Source organism: Mesoplodon mirus, assembly GCF_964341445.2.
Source record: "Mesoplodon mirus genome assembly, chromosome: 18".
Classification (NCBI taxonomy): domain Eukaryota; kingdom Metazoa; phylum Chordata; class Mammalia; order Artiodactyla; family Ziphiidae; genus Mesoplodon; species Mesoplodon mirus.
In genome coordinates this window covers 19,756,792-19,774,773 of record NC_138994.1, presented here as the reverse complement: position 1 = coordinate 19,774,773, position 17,982 = coordinate 19,756,792, and the positions used below count along the sequence as shown (strand labels likewise).

At 51.4% G+C, this 17,982-nt stretch overlaps 1 protein-coding gene and 1 long non-coding RNA gene across 5 annotated transcripts in view; one reads left to right on the top strand and one right to left on the bottom strand.

The window, feature by feature from the left end:
- The window catches only part of SLC39A11 (solute carrier family 39 member 11), a 290,857-nt gene extending 284,589 nt beyond the window's left edge, over positions 1 to 6,268 (bottom strand). For 3 of the 4 annotated variants that reach the window (XM_082605176.1, XM_082605177.1, XM_082605179.1), the window contains exons 1-2: positions 6,179 to 6,268; positions 2,730 to 2,848 (exon numbers count right to left, since the gene is read on the bottom strand). In XM_082605176.1, the coding sequence (XP_082461302.1) occupies positions 2,730 to 2,837 (108 nt within the window). In that variant the 5' untranslated portion in view covers positions 2,838 to 2,848; positions 6,179 to 6,268. The remainder of the gene's footprint in view (positions 1 to 2,729; positions 2,849 to 6,178) is intronic. The other variant, XM_082605178.1, reaches the window with a different exon arrangement.
- Positions 6,269 to 8,925: 2,657 nt separating this feature from the next.
- On the top strand, positions 8,926 to 10,450 carry LOC309792894. Its single transcript, XR_014291825.1, has 3 exons — positions 8,926 to 9,002; positions 9,153 to 9,219; positions 9,311 to 10,450. It is a non-coding gene; the product is annotated as an uncharacterized lncRNA (long non-coding RNA).
- The last annotated feature ends 7,532 nt before the right edge of the window (positions 10,451 to 17,982 follow it).

Genomic DNA, 17,982 nt, shown 5'->3' with positions numbered 1-17,982 from the left:
TCCTCTGGATCCTGAAAGGAGAAGCATTATACTTTTCCTAAGATCAGTAAACCTGTTCTCAAGGAACTAATCAGATGTGTGCTCAAAGATTCATGTTCATCATAACACTATTTCTAGAAGCAAGAAAAAGAGACATAAACTAATTGTCCAGAGGTTGGGGATTGGCTAACTCAACTGCAATGCATTTTTATGGCGGGATATTCTACAGCCATTTAAGTAACCAGAGTAATCAAAATAATCAAAAAACCATTTAGTGGTATAGGGAGGGGTACTTACAACATCCAGTGAGAAACGCTAGTTATAAAACACCACAGACAGTTTGCTCCTCATTATGTAAAGAAAGCAGATATGTCTGTACTTATGTACACTCAAATACAGCTGAATACATTTGAACAAATATGTGCAGTTTTCCTTTCAGAGAAGTGGGATCACGAACTTTTTTATTATTTCTTTCAGCTTTTCCATATTTTCCAAGCTTCCTACAATTACGACATGAGTTTTTCAATCTAGAAAATGAATCTTGAGTGAAGTTGAGCTGATGCTGCCAACAGCAGCAGAGGGCAGATGGCTGAGAGTCTACTAACCCAAGGGACCATCACCACAGCCCCCATTCTAGCTGGGCGAAAACTGAGGTTCCCCAGGGACGGGGAGGGGAAGAGCCAACCCCTGTGCGCTCACGTCTACGGCTGGCTTTATCCCCTCATGCTGTAGCCCCTTCCCACTCCTCCTGCACCCCTCCTGTGCAGAGAGGGCTCACACAGCCCAGCTGGGCCTGCTGTCTTTAGAAGGTCCCACTTTCAAGGTTAGCCCTTGGCTGGCTTCTGGGAAGCTGGCACAGGGACTGCTCGCCCCATTCCCTGAGTGGTAAGGGGGGGGTCCCGGTGCCTGCTTCACAAACAAGGTGATTTGTGCACGACACCTGCTTTCCTTCTTCGAGTCTGGGATTTGGGTTGGCAGCTCAGCACAGATGCCCACGTGACCAGTCCCCAGTAAAAACCTTGGGGCCCAAGTCTGCACTGGGCGTCCCTGGGCTGACACATGGTCCACGTGTTACTGCATTTTCGTTGCTGGGGGAATGTGCACGCTCTGTGCCCCCTCACGGGAGGAAGGGGGCATTGGATCCCAAATCTGGGCACAGGCTTCTCCAGACCCTGACCGTCTCTGTCTTGCTGATGCTATCGTGTGTCCTTTCGCTGTAATAAACCTGAGCCATGAGAACAACTCGATGCTGAGTCCTCCGAGTATAGCGAATCACCAAACACATGGGTGGTCTCGGGGACCCCCTGTGTGCCTCCACACAGAGAAAGGACTCAGCAGTTCCTCCTACTGGCCTGGGGATTACACTAACACGACACAAACGAGTGGCTCTGCGGCTCCCAAGGGGAAGGGGGCACCTCTGCGATGGCTTCTCCCTTCTGAGGAGCCTCCACAGCATCGGCCGGGGCCACACGGGGCTGTGGAGTTCCACTCGGGTCTCCAGGGCCAGCTGGGCCAGCCAGACCCCAGCTATTTCGACTCAGATCTCGCCTTCTCAACGCAAAAGAAACTGGTGAAGATGAGATGAGAGGAGACGGTGAAGATGTTCTGCACCAGGAGGGCGCGAGGACGGGATCCCAGAAGACCTGGCGTGGCCGTCAGGAAACGGGAGGAGGGTTAGGTCACCTGTCGACAGTAACCCGGGGCTCCTCGGGGCTGTGGGTCTCCCCAGGCGGGGGAGGGCAGTGGGGGAGGCCCCACCTTGTTGGCGACATCAACACTGCTTTTCAGGCTCTGACACAAGAGTGCCCGGCTGGCCGGCTTCCTAGTTGGGTTTTGCTTTCCAGACAGGCCTCCCAGCACACTTCTGGCTAACCACCCCTACAGTGTCTGTGGCTGCGTGAGCCTCGCAGGGGCTTCGCTTTCATCAAGGCATCGATGGCTGACGGCTCCAGGCCGTGGACAGGGTGGGTCAAGGTTGCAGGAAAGAAAGGACTTCCGGGTACAGGAGGGGGGCGTGGGGAGGGGAGGGACCAGGTGGGGTGTGTACGGGGGTGTGGCCCTGGGGATGTGAGGGGGATGCACAGGGCCAGCGTAGGGGTCTGGGGGGGGAGGGGAGGGGAGGGAGAGGAGCGTGGGAGTTTGCGTGGAGTGTGTAGGAGGGTGTAGCGTGTGGCGGAGGGAGAGGTGGAGTCTGGGGGATCTAGGGGTGCAGGGGTGGGAGGGGCAGGCAGATGTGGGGTCTATAGGAGCCTCGGAGGCAGGTGTGCGGGTATTCATCCCAAAGAGGGTGAGGGAGTCCATGAAGAGCCTGGAAATGGGGTAAAAGAGGAAGTGGACAGACGCCCCCCCCCCCCCCCGCTCCTTTTCCCCAAGGTCTTTTCAACCATCTCTAACTCGAGGCCACAGGGCAGGAGAGGTACAAACCTCATACACGTCAACACCTGCTCCGGACCCAAGAGAAACTAGACAGAGGATAGAAATCAGGCAGAGGGCTCAAGGAGGCTGAGTACCTGGTCTTCTCATTTCCTGCTCCCTCTGAGTCAGGAGGGGGGAAGCAGGGGACCCAGGAGCAGGGGCGCAGCAAGTTGGAGGGGACAAGGGGAGGAAAGGGGGCAGAGCCAAGGTCACCCCAACCTGGAGCTGTGGCCGGCGGCACGAGCGAGTCTGCAGCCCGGCTGGGCGGAGGGGGCTGGTTTCAGAGCTCGCTAAGAGTCCCCGAGAACCCCCAGAACCGAACCGAGGCAACTCACCTGTCCGCTAGAGAATACGAACACAAGAGCTGCCCCGGCCGCCGTCATCCCCCAGGTGAAGAAGGTCCCCAGCAAGGCCTGGGACACAGGGCTGTGGCCTTGGAGCATGCTGGATACGGCTGTGTGAGGAGGAGCACGAGAGGGTCAGCACCCGCGGCCCCTCCACCCGAGCTGGCCCACGTCTGGGCTGCTGGCGTGCACCCTTCCGCCATCCATCCCGCAGTGACCTCAATGACCCGGCGCACGTCGGGCGGCTTCATCCAGCTTCTCCCCGGGTACTGGAAATCATCTAACTCCAAAAGGAGGGACACGCGGACACGTAGGGAGATGCCAGAGGAGTAGATGCCACGACAGAAGGGACAACATTGGGAAATAGTTCCAAAGAGAAGAAGCGCGAAGAATGTGAATTAGTTAGCCTGGAGGAAGGGCGCATGGGAGGGTCTGCGACTGCAGCCTTCCGGCACGTTCTGCCTTTTCTACCTGGCCTTGCCTATCGTCCATCAGTGGTTCTGTCTTCTCCAAACACAGGTGACTAGCTCCGATTCCCTCTTGAAGCTCTTCCATCTACAACCTGATCACACTTTCAGTAGCTCCCCGGGGCAGTTCCCACGGCGGTTCCCAAGGCCTGCAAAGTGTACACGCCCTAGACTGACCTGCAACTAGCCCAATAACTGTTCAACCACTGCACCCTGCGTGGGCATCGTATTCCAACTCAACCCAATTATTCCCAGAAACTTCGACAAGCCCCAGATGGTCCTACTCCAAGTCTCCTTTATCCGGTTTCCTCCCAGCATGCCTTCTTCCCCGCCCTCCAGCCATCACACCCAGTGAATCCTCTGTTGCCCACCTAACACCAACTTCAATTCCACGCTTCCCTGATTCCTCCCCACTCCCGTCCGAGGGCACATCTTTGGTGTCTTCTTTGTGTGGGCTTGCCTCCTTCATCTTTTATATCATTCGTTGCTTAAAAACAGGGATGATGTTTTTTCGCACTTGACACTCCTGTAAAATAGGGCTTTCTGGCACCCCAAAACTATGTGTTGAATTGAAAAGGGCCAGCTTAACTTGAAGAGGACACTCAGCAAGAACAAGGAAACAGAGACCCAAGGGGCATTTCCCCCAGTCCACTGAGCACGCTTGCTCCCAAAGCTGGGGAATCTCCTCTAGACTTGACATGTTTTCAATTCTAGCTCTAAAATGACAGGGAATCAGGCGCTCCCTGTGGAAAGTTACGAGGCGGAGAAACCTGTTGGTTGAAAAGCCCTGTGTTTTGGTACATAAACGCTGGGGGTCAGGGCCTCATCTCAAAGGGCTCATTCAGCTCGCCCCCTGCCCCCGCCATCTTCCAGCAACCACAGGGCTGGACACGACCCCACTGGGCTCAGCCCTGCCAGGCCCTAGCGGTCTGAGAGGAGCCAGCAGCCTGAGCTTGCAGGTCAAAAGCTGAAGATTCTGCCTCTGACCCTGGAAGGAAACCAGGGCAGAGGGTGGAAGGGCCCTCATGCCACGTGGGTCAACAACACAGCAAGATTCAGACCCAGGAGGGCTGTGAGTCCAGGTGAACCCAGATAAGCCCAGGTGAGTCCAGCTGTGCCCAGGCTCAGCCAAGGTGCCAGGAAACCTCGGAGAGAAACAGAATCTCTGGATTCCGATTGGGTCCCCATAGTCTAAGTGGACTTCAGAATGATGACTGCACCAAATAAAGAAAAGCAAATATTAGAAAAAAAACCCACCTTCTTACATGTGTCATCTAGTTAAGGTACCCTACAGACAATGGTTCACGTTTGTCTTTAAACAGAGACATCGGATCATTACACCAACCTTCTCTTTCTAGCTGCTCGCGGATAAAATTTCAAACAGCATTTACAAAGAAAGGCACATAGCTATCATCTCCTCAGTACTTACCGTCCAAGACAGGTCATAACAAAAAAACAACTTTGTTTTTCAGCGTTGAATGTGCCTTTTAATAACTACAGAAAAGAGGAAACCGTTTACATTCACCAACGGGCCAAAGTCAACAATGGATTTTGTGGGCTGGCAAACGAGGAAGCTCGTGGGTGTTCTTGGGGGCTAGTGGGAGGGGAAAACACCCTTCCAAGACCCTATTTACACCCGAGCACCCTGAGATGTAAGAAAAAGGGACACAGAGGGAAGACCAAGGCCACCATCCTTCCCATCCCTACAACAGCAGATCTATTGTCAGCAACGCAAGCTCAGTGCCCCTTGGAGAAGTTTCTTCCATTTGCTGTTTTAAATCCTCACTACTCAAAGGGTGGTCCCACAACCAGCAGCGCTAGGCGCCCTTAGAAGCTAAGTTAGAAATGCAGAATCTCAGGCCCCACCCCAGACTTGCTGAATCAGAACCTGCATTTTAGCGAGTTCCATGGGGGATTCTCATGCACATCAAAGTGGAAAGCACAGGTCTAAAACTGGAACAACTTCTACAAGACCAAGAACTTAGAAAGTGAGTTCTCCTGCCCTACGAGGCATCAGCAGGGCCACCGCCACAGAGACCCAAGAGAACAGAAAGTTTTCTCCAGCAGGTAGACCAGGAGCGCCTTGGGAGCAGGCAAGGTCAGCCAGGGCACCTCAAAAGCCGCTTCTGCAATGGGGCTCAGACTTCCTCGTGAGCTGACACTAATACATAAACCTGGGTTGCTTTGCGGAAGGCAGGATTATTCTCTGCCCGCTCCGGTTTTAAAGATGCCAGCACCACACCACACACAGCGGCACACAGCTCCTGGCTGATAGAGGATTTATTTATTTTCTCTCCCTTTTAAACCTGTCACCCTGCTTCCAAGAGTCAGCTTCAAGATGCCAATGAAAAAGTTGCAGAGGTGGAAAAAGCACTTCACAAAACCTACCTACCTGTCCTGACTTCGAGAGTGGAACTGAGCAAAATGATTCGGGTTTGGGCTGACGTGACTGCGGAGAATGTTCTCTAATACCTGGCTGCTCAAAGTGTGGTCCGAGGACCGGCCGACCTGGGGGTTGATTAGAAATCACCCTCTCGGGCCTGCTGCATCTTAACCAGATTCCCAGCCAAATTCAAGGGGTCCCGCTGACCCCCAGAACCAGAGGGAGGGGACTCGGAGCAGCTGGACTTGTAGCCACGGCCGTTCCCAGGGCTCCGGGGCCCCCCACACATGCCCACCGGGAAGCACTAAATGAAAAGGAGATCTTGGGGAACCACTGTCAAAGGAAGGCAGGTCAACAGCCTCCAGCTCGCCCTGGAGAGGGGCCGAGGTGGGGCTCCGGGCACCCCTCCCCCTCCTCTGCCACCTTCCGAGGCCGCCCCGCTTCTCCTCCGACCCCCTCCTCTCCCAGGGGCACCCCCTTCCAAACTGTATGGGGCTGCCCTTCCGAGTCCCACGCTCTGCTCGCGCTGGCCCCAGCCCCCGGGCCTCTAGCCCCACCGAAGGCGCCGAAGGAGAGAAAAGCCGACTCACTTCGGTGCCCTCTCAAGCCCCCACTCCACTTCCATCAGCCCCGCAGCCGCTGGCTCCCCGGCTCCACTCCGCGGTCACTTCCTGCTTCCCTCCCGGCACACGTGTCCCCCGGCCTTGAGGCCCCGCCCCCACTGCTGCGACTGGCAGATCCGGCCGGGAGAATAAATTCTCTGGTTCACAGCCTCCGCGGGCTCGGGAGCAGATCGGGGCGGGTGGAACAGAGCCCTGCGGAACCCTCTGCAGTCTTCCAAGAAGCCCCAGAAACCCAAGGAAAGGACACCTTTCGCATCGTCCCGGATACCATTTATGTTGCTACACTTCGGCAACTGAGTCCAACGCCCTGGTGGGGAATGGAATCTCCCACCATCAGCATCCTTCAATAGGTCAATGGCCCTCAAACTATAGCGTCCAGTGGAACCACCCAGAGAGATGTCAAAACACAGAATGCTGGCACCCTCAGAGCTTCTGGTTCTGGAAGCCTGGGTGGTGCCCGAGGTTTTCTGTTCTGAACTAATTGTTGCTGATGCTCTGGTCCTGGGACCCCTCTTTGAGAACTGCTGCTTTTGCTCTCCAGGCCTTCTAGAAAAAGACCGTAGGGTAAGATAGCTAGATTTAGCCAAAAATAAAGACAGGATGCCCAGTTAAATTTGAATTTTAGATAAAAAACAAATAGTTTTTTAGTGTAAGTATACCCTGGGCAGTATTAGGGACATACTTATGCTAAAAACATACTTCATATTTGTTGCTTATCCGAAATTCAAATGTAACGGGTGTCCTGTATTTTATCTGATGACCCTACCAGAGGGTAACCAGAAACACTGCCCATAATCACAGTGGCCACAGACCAGAGGATCCAATGGGAGAAGACCACTTTTGTCCATAGTTGTGGGCACTGATGATTGCACCAGATCCATGCACTGAGCCAGGAAGGGAAGACGGCGTGGTGACAGTAGGTGGTTTCTGCCTTCAGGAGATTCCCAGACCAGGGAGAGAGCCAGACCAGTTGTCTTAGTCAGCTCGGGCTGCCCTAAGAAAATACCACAGACTGGGTGGCTTAAACAATAGACATCTGTTTTCTCACACTTCTGGAGGCTGCAAGTCCAAGATCAGTCCGAGATCAAGGTGCAGATTTGGAGCCTGGTGAGGGTCTCTTCCTGGTTTGCAGGTGGCTGCCTCTCACTGTGTCCTCACATGGCCTTCTCTTGGTGCACGCACAGGAAGGAAAAGAGAGGGATCTCTCTCTCTCTCCCTCTTCTTATAACGCTTCCAATCCTATCAAATGAGAAGCCCACCCTTATGGCTTCATTTAACCTTCACTACCTCCTAAAAGCTCTATCTCCAAATGCAGTCCCATTGGGGGTTAGGGCTTCGGCATATGAATTTCATGGGTGGAGCCCTCATGAATGGCTTTGTTATCCTTATAAAACAGACTCCAGAGAGCTCCCTTGCCCCATCTGCCATGTGAGGATACACAAGAAGTCTGTAAGCCAGATAAGGCCCTCACCCAACCACGCTGACACCCTCATCTCAGACTTCCAGCTTCCAGAACTGTGAGCAATAAATTTCTGTTGTGTATAAGCTACCCAGTCTGCGGCATTTAGTTACAGCAGCATGAAAGGGACTAAGAGACCCCATTTTACAGATAAGAAAACTGAGGCTCAGGAAAGCTCTGTATTGAGCCCAGGTTGACAGGGAGGTATGGGAAACCAAGCCCAGCTGACTCCAGAGATGGTGTTCTTCCTGCCTCAGACATTCAGGACTCACAGGCTGAGACGGGACACCCTGATCAGCAAAACATCTCTCTTCCCTTGAGACATGCCAGTGCCCTAAAGCAGGGTGGCCAACCCCCAGGAGACAAATCCTGCCATTTCCCATCTTTCCCACTGAACCCCTTACACACACACACACACACACACACACACACCACCAACCCACACATACAAATTGCCTGTGTCTTTCTTGCACTCACTGATGGTAAGAAGTGCCCAAGAGTTGCCCAAAAGAAAATGTTTCTTTAAAGCTAAGTACACTGGCTCTTACCTCCAGCCCATCCCCAGCCCATTCCCATCCTCTCCCTCCAAAGCAAACCGTGCCCTGCACCCTCCATAAGCTGGGGGAGGAGAGGAGAGATGAGTGTGTAAGAACAAACTAATTAGCAGGGGCTCATTAAAAGGTGGTGGGGGACTTCCCTGGCAGCGCAGTGGTTAAGAATCTGCCCGCCAATGCAGGGGATACGGGTTCGAGCCCTGGTCCGGGAAGACCCCACATGCCGCAGAGCAACTAAGCCCGTGTGCTACTGAAGCCCACGCACCTACAGCCCGTGCTCCGCAACGAGAGAAGCCGCCGCAATGAGAAGCCCGCGCACCGCAACCAAGAATAGCCCCCGCTCACGGCAGCTAGAGAAAGCCCGCGCGCAGCAACGAAGACCCAACGCACACAAAAATAAATAAAATAAATTCATAAAAATAAATAGATAAATAAAATTTAAAATATAATAAAATGAATAAAAGGTGGCGGGTGCCGTGCAGGCAGAGAGGGCCGCCTCCCAAACGTCCAAAGGCCATAGAACGAACTTGACAGTCAGCAAGGTATCCGCAGGGCAGTGGGATGGTGGCCCTTTCCAGAGGAATTGCTGTAGCTTGATCTGGTTAAGCAACCTGCCAGCAGCAAGCACCTCCCACTGGAGCAAGGGGTGGGGCGGGGTGGGGCGGGGTGGGGCGGGGCGGGGCGGGGGGGGTGGAGGAAGACAGCTTCACAGGAAGTGTTGGGGGAGATGGAGAAGTGACAAGAGATGGACACAAGTGGTCCAGCCCAGTGAGTCCCAGTGAGTCCTGTTGCTTCTTTTATTCTCTCCTCCTCCCCACCCCTTCCTCCTCCCTTCTCCTCCTTCTCTCTCTCTGTCTCTCTGCCCCGCTTTCCCTCCCCCTCCCTCCCTCCCTCCCTCCTTTCCTCTCTGAAATCTTGTTTCTTTTAGGAGGTACTGCAGCAATTAAGCAAAGGCTTTGGAATCTGACAGCCCAGGAAGAAGCCCAGCTTGGCACGTGAGTCTCCTTGGACAAATTCCCCAACCCCTCTCAGCCTCAGTCTCCCCATCCTGGGTCTGGGAGTAATCACCCTGTGCTCTCTCTACAGGTGACTGGAACTGGAACAAAGCGCCTACCATCCAGCAGGGCACCCATCACGGCAGGCTGAACGATCATTATCCCTCGACCCTCACTCCTTCCTTCATTTATTCACTCATTCATTTATCCAGTGGATATGTCATGGGCCTCTGTTGGCCCTGCTGGGCCCTGGCACAGGGAGATCAGCTACACACAGAGAGCGTGGCCCGGCCCAACCTCTCTGGCCTCTCATTTCTTTCCCTTTCCTGAAGTCTGACCACTGACGCATCACGAGGACCAAGATAAGCCTCTGAGCCTGGGGCTCCGGTTCCTTCCAAGTGCGGATGATAAACCCAGCTGAACTGGCGCTGATATGCTGAAGGGATTAAAGAAGTGAAAGTAATAGGCAGTTCAAAGAAGTGCTATTGAAATGTCAGGGACTTTTTGTTGTTCTTTTAGGCGGTTTTCTAAGTATGCCCCACCCATATATCCAGAATTCATCCACTTTGCCCAAAATAACAGCTCTGACTCATCATCCTGCCCTGATTCCCATTGTGCACCACCACCCGACCCCACCCCCGCCCCGCCACCAGTCGTCCTCCAAGCAGCAGCCAAAGTGATTTTTTTTTTTTTTAGATGTTGGGGGTAGGAGTTTATTTATTTACTTTTGCTGTGTTGGGTCTTCGTTTCTGTGCGAGGGCTTTCTCTAGTTGCGGCGAGCGGGGTCCGCTCTTCATCGCGGTGCGCGGGCCTCTCACTATCGCGGCCTCTCCTGTTGCGGAGCACAGGCTCCAGATGCGCAGGCTCAGTACTTGTGGCTTACGGGCCTAGTTGCTCCGCGGCATGTGGGATCCTCCCAGACCAGGGTTCGAACCCGTGTCCCCTGCATTAGCAGGCAGATTCTCAACCACTGCGCCACCAGGGAAGCCCCCAAAGTGATTTTTTAAAGACAGAAGTCCAACCACGTCAGTCTACTACTGCAAAGCCTCTGAGAGCTCCTCCTTGCCTTTGGAGTAAACTAGTGGGTAGAGGCCAGGTATGCTGCTAAACATCCATCACTACTCACAATCTCCACAACAAAGAATTATCTGACCAAAAATGTCAATAGTGCCAAGATTGAGAAGCCCTAGTGTAATCCCATAAAATAAATCTTCTTAGTATGAAGTGATGACAAAACCCACTCTTTAAAATTTAACACACCCGGGCTTCCCTGGTGGCGCAGTGGTTGAGAGTCTGCCTGCCGATGCAGGGGACACGGGTTCGTGCCCCGGTCCGGGAGGATCCCACATGCCGCGGAGCGGCTGGGCCCGTGAGCCATGGCCGCTGAGCCGGCACGTCCGGAGCCTGTGCTCCACAACGGGAGAGGCCACAGCAGTGAGAGGCCCGCGTACCGCAAAAAAAAAAAAAAAAAAGATATGGAATTACTAGGTAAAAACCACCACTGATTAAATATGAAATCAACCCTGTCTCCGAGATCATCATTGGCATAAATCCACTTTCCATCTTTTCCACATTGGCTTCAAACAACTCTCCTGGCGTCTCATAAGTAATTCTATGGAGTCCACTTTGCTCGGTTTTATTAAGGGGAATCACCGAACAAGTAAATTCTACTTCAAGCCGGTTCCTTTAGAGCCCCATGGATCACACGAATAGCCTGTTGGTTCACTCACTCACTCAGCAAACGTTTGCTGCACACCTACTATGTGACGGACATGTTTGAGGCACTGGATACACATCAGCAAAGGACACAGAGACAACCTGTGCCCTCACGACGCTGCCAGTGCAGACGCTGCAGGCATTGCCTTGAGTGTGTGTTATAAATTAAGGCTTATGATGAAAGCTGTTATATGGTATTATTCGGCTGCTTCTTCCCTTTTCTTATTCTCCAGGAAAGAAACACCCATGCCTTCCACTGCTGGGCAGTCTCCCCAGCCAGTGAGGAAAACTCAGCAGGAGAAAACCTCCTTCTTTTGGTGGATAGAGAGGCAACTGTCCCACACAGCCAAGCTTCGGGCCCTCACCTGCAAGGGGGCTGCTAGGAGCAGAGTGTCCCAGGTGGCGAGGACACCAGGGGACACGCCAACATCAGCATTGCTGATACTTGCCGAAGAGGCCTTGGAAGAAAAGGAACTCAGTCTAAGATTGATTTTTTTTTTTTTGATTCTAAAGGAATATTCACTTTAATACCAAAATTTCTCATTTTTTTCTTCAAGGGGCACCTTTAAATGGCATGAACTTCAGAACCCACAAAACCTGATGTGCCCCAGGTGGAAGATTTGAAGATCTGAAGTGTTGGGAGATTTGAAGCTGGAAAACAGCTTTCTTCGGCAGGCAGGACAGTGCCCCTGCCCACGCCCACACCAAGATGTTCACATTCTAATCCCTGAAAGCTGGGTGGGTATGTTACTTGACCGGCAAAAGGGTCTTTGCTGACGTGACTGAGGATCTTGAGATGGGAAGATTATGCCAGATTACCCGGGTGGGACCCTGTAGTGACAAAGGTCCTCATAAAGGAAGAGCCGGAGGCAGCACGTCAGAGTGAGACAAGGCAGAGGTCAGAGTAGTGCAGCCACAAGCCAAGGAATGCGGGCAGCCTCTAGAAACTGGAAAAGGTAAGGACCCCTTAGAAGCTCCAGAAGGAACAGGTGGCCTTGCACTTCGATGTTAGCCCTTCCGACATCCACAACAGTAATGATTTATGTTGTCTGAAGCCACTAAGTTTGTGATGATTTGTTACAGCAACCATAGGAAACAAATACACTTCTTTTGCCTGGAAGCATCTAATTTCACTGACACCTTTCCGCAGTGGAACTATGAACCACAAGGACCCTCACCCTTAGTTCACTAGGCAGGACCAACTACATAATTTTGGGGGCCTGGTGCAAAATGAAAATGGGAGGCCCCTTAATCAAAAGGCAGTGGGGGGAAAGGCCATTAAAAGTATTAAAATATAAAGCCTTTTCCTTTTCTCTGCATCTGCTCACTGCAGACTCCATGGTCCCATCAGACTTAGCTTATAAAACACAAGTTCAGAGATAAAATTATTAGGAATCTCAGGACAGTGACGGCAGAGCATTAACCCAGGCCTGGAGCCTTTGGGGGCGGGGGTGGGGGTGGGGGTGGGGGGGTGGAGTCAGGCCAGGGTTGGTTATTCAGCAAAAAAGTCCACAGAGAGATTGAGAACTAGGATGTTGAAGATGGAGGGAAAGTACAGACAAGACCACAACTAGAGGCCAAAGTCATCAAAGCCAGCCCAAGGAGGGAAGCCGTAGACACCCCAGGAGACAGGAAATAGGGACTGGACACCCCACAGAGGGAGCCTGCGATCTGGGAAGGAGATATTCCAATTCCTACTGGGAAGGAGAGATTAGGCAAGAAAATAAGCAGAAGCATCTCAGCAACCAGAAACCCGTGGACCAGTATCTGGGGTCTCCAAGTTTTCCAGGGGCCTATGAAATGGTTATGAACTGAAAAAAAACATATTGGGTTTTGGTTCCCAAAAAACAAACGGTAGAAATTTAAATTAACAAGTGTTTAACGCTATGTCTATAAAACCTTGTTAAGTGTTGACTTTGGTATTCATAAAAATTTAATTACATTCGGAAAACAATCTGAGTCTTAGCGTTTCTCCCTTCAAGAGAATTCCTAAGTAGGCACAATAATGGCCAAGAAATCACAACCAGTCATAAATTAAATAAGCTTCGAGACAAATCATTTCAAAAGCAAAATGATAAAAAAAAATCTTTCTGATTATTTTATTGGGGGGGAGTACTTAATGTGGAATGTGGGAGCATTTTAATATGCTTATTAGGGCAATATGGGGTGAGATCTCCAAAGGCAGGAGTCATTTAGGGAGCTACAAAGATGTTAAGAGGCCCCAGGGAATGGGGAGGGAGGCTGGATTCCAAGAAGCTTTATTTCTCTCTCCGAGTGGGAGCAGAAACAAACTCATTTCATGTGGATTTGCTGTAGTTTGCGGACGGTTGGTGATAGTGACAAAGTAGGGCTGGGTGAACCTACCCGGAAAGGATGATTGTTTCCTACTGTCACCATCATCCTCAGGGAATGGGACCAGCAAGGAGGAAGGAGGCAAAGGAGGAAGGGAAGGATGGAGGGAGGGAGGGACAAAATCACCTCTCTGTGCTCATGCGAACTATCTCAACCTAACAGGGAGGTTTCCTAATTCAGTTTCCATTCTTGGACTTCTTATGGGTGAACTGTGCACCCCCCAAATTCACATGTTAGAGTCCTAACCCCCAGTTCCTCAGAATGTGACCTTATTCGTAGACAGTCTTCCCAGAGGTAATCAAGTTAAGGTGAAATCATAGGATGGGCTCTAACCCAATAGAGCTGGTGTCCCTATAAAAAGGAAATGTGGACACAGAGACACACACCGAGGAAAGACGACATGAAGAGACACGGGGAGAAGGCAGCCATCCGCACAACTGGGAGGGAGCCTGGCCAGACCCTTTCCCACGGCCCTCAGGAGGGACCAAGCCTGCCGACACCTTGACTGGGGGCTTCTGGCCTCCGGAACCGTGAGACAGGAAATTTCTGTTGTTTCAGTCACGGTCTGTGGTATTTTGTTACAGCAGCCCTAGCAAACTAACACAGGGCTAAAGGTCACTGTAGGCCACACCATAAAATTTAGCGCCAGGAAGAACCTCCAAGAGTCTCTGGCCCCGGCCCCTCACTTCACAGATAGAACCCTGGACACAGAGCTGGAACCCACACCTCCCACCAGCCCCATTTCTCCCATGTCTCACACATTTGTGAGTCCCTAATCCTCCCGGGCTGTCGGGTCAGAGTCCTAGCTTTCTGGCTCAACCATGAAAATGATTATTGTAAGCAAGACTACAGGGAAACGGGTCAGAATACCAAAGCTCAGGCTTCCCTGGTGGCACAGTGGTTGAGAATCCGCCTGCCAATGCAGGGGACACAGGCTCAAGCCCTGGTCCGGGAAGATCCCACATGCTGCAGAGCAACTAAGCCCATGCGCCACAATTACTGAGCCTGCGAGCCACAACTACTGAAGCCCACACGCCTAGAACCTGTGCTCTGCCACAAGAGAAGCCACCGCAATGAGAAGCCCGCACACGGCAATGAAGAGTAGCCCTTGCTCGCCGCAACTAGAGAAAAACCGCGCGCAGCAACGAAGACCCAACGTAGCCAAAGATAAAGAAAGAATACCAAATGTCATAAACATGTCTCTAGTACTTTCCAGGAGGATCCACTGACAAACAACTGACATTCCCAAACCCCGTCTTAAATGCTCCTGCAAGCAAGAGGTACGGATACTATAGCTATTTTCATGGTGAGACAGACTTCTACAACTATTTAAAAATACGATTTCACTGAGACTTTACACAGGCTCACCCTGGCCTTTCACCCAAAGTTGTAACTGGTGAGGTTTTACAGTCTTGCCACGTATTCTGGAAACATCAGCCGGGACCTGCAACAGAGAACAATACAGACAGAAAACCTTACACATAAGAGGCACTCGGAAAAAAAAATCATTTGTCGGGGGCTTCCCTGGTGGCGCAGTGGTTGAGAGTCCGCCTGCCGATGCAGGGGACACGGGTTCGTGCCCCGATCCCGGAGGATCCCACATGCCGCGGAGCGGCTGGGCCCGCGAGCCATGGCCGCGGAGCCTGTGTGTCCGGAGCCTGTGCTCCGCAACGGGAGAGGCCACAGCAGTGAGAGGCCCGCGTACAGCAAAAAAAAAAAAAAAAAAAAAAAAAAAAAAAAAAAAAATCATTTGTCTAATTAAATGGAATGATGGAGCCATGCAAACTGGCCTGGACCCTCTGTTTCCGCTAATGGGGTTGATCCATCAGTGTGATTTCCCAGGAACTCGCTTAATAAAATGATTTAAAATATTGGGAGGAGAAAAGATATTGATCACTCTAATGCTCAACAAAAGAAGGCTAGTTCAATACATTACAGAACATAAAGGCAGTAGACTTTTAGGCAGTTAGTCAAAACGATAAACACAGTAGCAGCAGAGGAAATAATACATGATATGGTGCTTTGTGAAAGAAGCAATATACAAAAATATATGCCATTTGTTATTACAATGGCAAAAAATACACAAATAACAGAAAACTAAAATTCATACAAATTAAAGTACTTGGGTAATGAGAGTATAGAGTTTTCCCCCCTTTCTACAACGTTATGTTCTTTTTATAATTCTTTTTCTAATTTATTTATTTATTTATTTTGGCTGTGGTTGGGTCTTTGTGGCTGCGCGTGGGCTTCCTCTAGTTGCGGCGAGCCGGGGCTACTCTTCCTTCGGGTGAATGGGCTTCTCACTGCGGTGGCTTCTCTTGTTGCAGAGCACGGGCTCTAGGCACGCGAGCTTCAGTAGTTGTGGCACGTGGGTTCAGTAGTTGTGGCTCGTGGGCTCTAGAGCGCAGGCTCAGTAGTTGTGGTGCATAGGCTTAGCTGCTCCGCGGCATATGGGATCTTCCCGGACCAGGGCTCTACCCTGTGTCCCCTGCATTGGGAGGTGGATTCTCAACCACTGCGCCACCAGGGAAGTCCCCTCTTTTTATAATTTAAACACATTTCAAGCAGGTATAAAAGGAGATGAATCCAGAAAACAAGGCTCACTGAGCTTAAATAACATGACTTAAGGTCAGTAGTGAAACCCAATGTAGACTCTCCTAATTCTATGCACAAGACTCCCAGTCAATAATGTCGACTCTGTGCTTATATCCAAAACCACCTGGATGCTTCGGAAAGCCAGGTTCCCTTGAAAATTTCCACGATTTGTTTTAATCGGTCATTTCCCATGGATTTTCTTCACCTCATTAGCTCTCCAACAGGCCAGCTGCAGGATGAGGTCGTCTGCCCGTGACGGGAACCAGAGGCGGTTCCCCCCGCCACACACCCACCCACGCACATGCTCCTCCCAGAGCCCCTGGGACTGCCTGTCACCACCAGGCAGGGCTGTCACGATGCAGGTCACGTTTCCTGTCTTGCAGCTCACAGACAGATGGTTGGCGGGGCCTTGGCTTGGACAGAACACGTGAGCCCCGGGGTGCCCGCAGACGTGGGGGCTCCCACCGCCCACCAGAGGCCCTGCCTCAAAGGCCCCCTAGATACTCCCAGGAGACCATGGGCTCAGGGCACAGTGCTCACACCTAAGGCTCCTCTTCCCCTCCATCCCAACCCAGAAAAGCATAGAGTTCGGGCCTTCACACAGGGCCCCTGACACGTACCCAGCTGCCTTCAGGGGGGCCTCATGACAGTTGGACTTCAGAATGTCTCCGGAGGTGCCTGCTTCTGGGGTGGAGAGGGCTATGCTGAGTTCTTCCAGAACCTTCCACAGCCATAGCGGGGAAGCACTCTCTAGTCCATTTTAATACCAAAATCTACTCTGGGTTCATTACAACAAGCATGGATGATCTAGTATGTAACCACCTCTGTGCTCTCTCTAAGCCACCTGTTATTCCGTCTCCAACTGCACTCCCCTCCAAAAAATAATTTGAAAGCGTTTAGTCAAACAAATGATGTTAAAGCAAGAATTCGTCCTTTTCCTCGTTTTTTAATTCATCAAAGACACACTAAGGTAACTACCAATCAGAGCTTCAAATCAACATGAGATACCAGGGCCACAGAACTGAGAGGCCTTCACTCCAACCAAAAGCAGAAGAGATTGGATTTGAAGTTGACTTTGCCTCATTCGGCTTTGGGAAATTCTTTTTTTTTTTTTTTTTTTTTTTTTTGCGGTACACGGGCCTCTCACTGCTGTGGCCTCTCCCGTTGCGGAGCACAGGCTCCGGACGCGCAGGCTTAGCGGCCATGGCTCACGGGCCCAGCCGCTCCATGGCATGTGGGATCCTCCCGGACCTGGGCACGAACCCGTGTCCCCTGCATCGGCAGGCAGACTCTCAACCACTGCACCACCAGGGAAGCCCGGGAAATATTAATAATGGATAAACACCATACTAGGCAGTCCCTTCAAGCTCAGGAACCCCAAGCTGGGAATCATGGCTGCAGGGGGTGGGGAATAAATGAAACACATAGTCCTTGACTTTGAGAAGCCAGGAAAACAACAAATAAATCCACACCAAACAATTAACTATGTGAGTAGCTCCCAACCCTTGTCCATTGCTGTTCTAACGTGGCTACCCATGAGGTTTTCAACCCTAAAGAGAATGATAGTGAATGTGTGCCATCCCTTGGGTGAACAGAGAAGACACTTCATAAATACTTGTCAAATAAACGAGCGGTGACCTGCATTTTTTTAAAGACTCTTAATTTTTACAGCACACACTCCCAGGCAAGACTTCTAGAACGTGATCTCACCAAGACCTCTAAATGCCAAATTAATCAAAGAAGTTGAGTGCAGCTGCTGTTCCAGGACGCTGGTGAGACTTGAGGTGACAAGGCTGGCAGCGGACTTGGGGGAACAGCTCACCCTAAGATGGTCTCTTCCCTGTAAATGCTTATTCATTCTCTTCTCTTGAAGATGTTTCCCCATCTTTGAACCCTTATTGGGCAAGACTGCAGTTACTACTCAGCTGGAAACCAGTGCCACACCGATTAAATGCCAAAAGTTTTAGAACAGAGATCATTAAGGGTTGGAATAGTGAGGGTGGGAACCTATAGAACAGTGAAGGATGTCGTGGGGTAGACCGAGAGGAAAGGAGAAGGCATTCTTGATGGGAGACCCAAAGACCCACAGACAGAAATTAG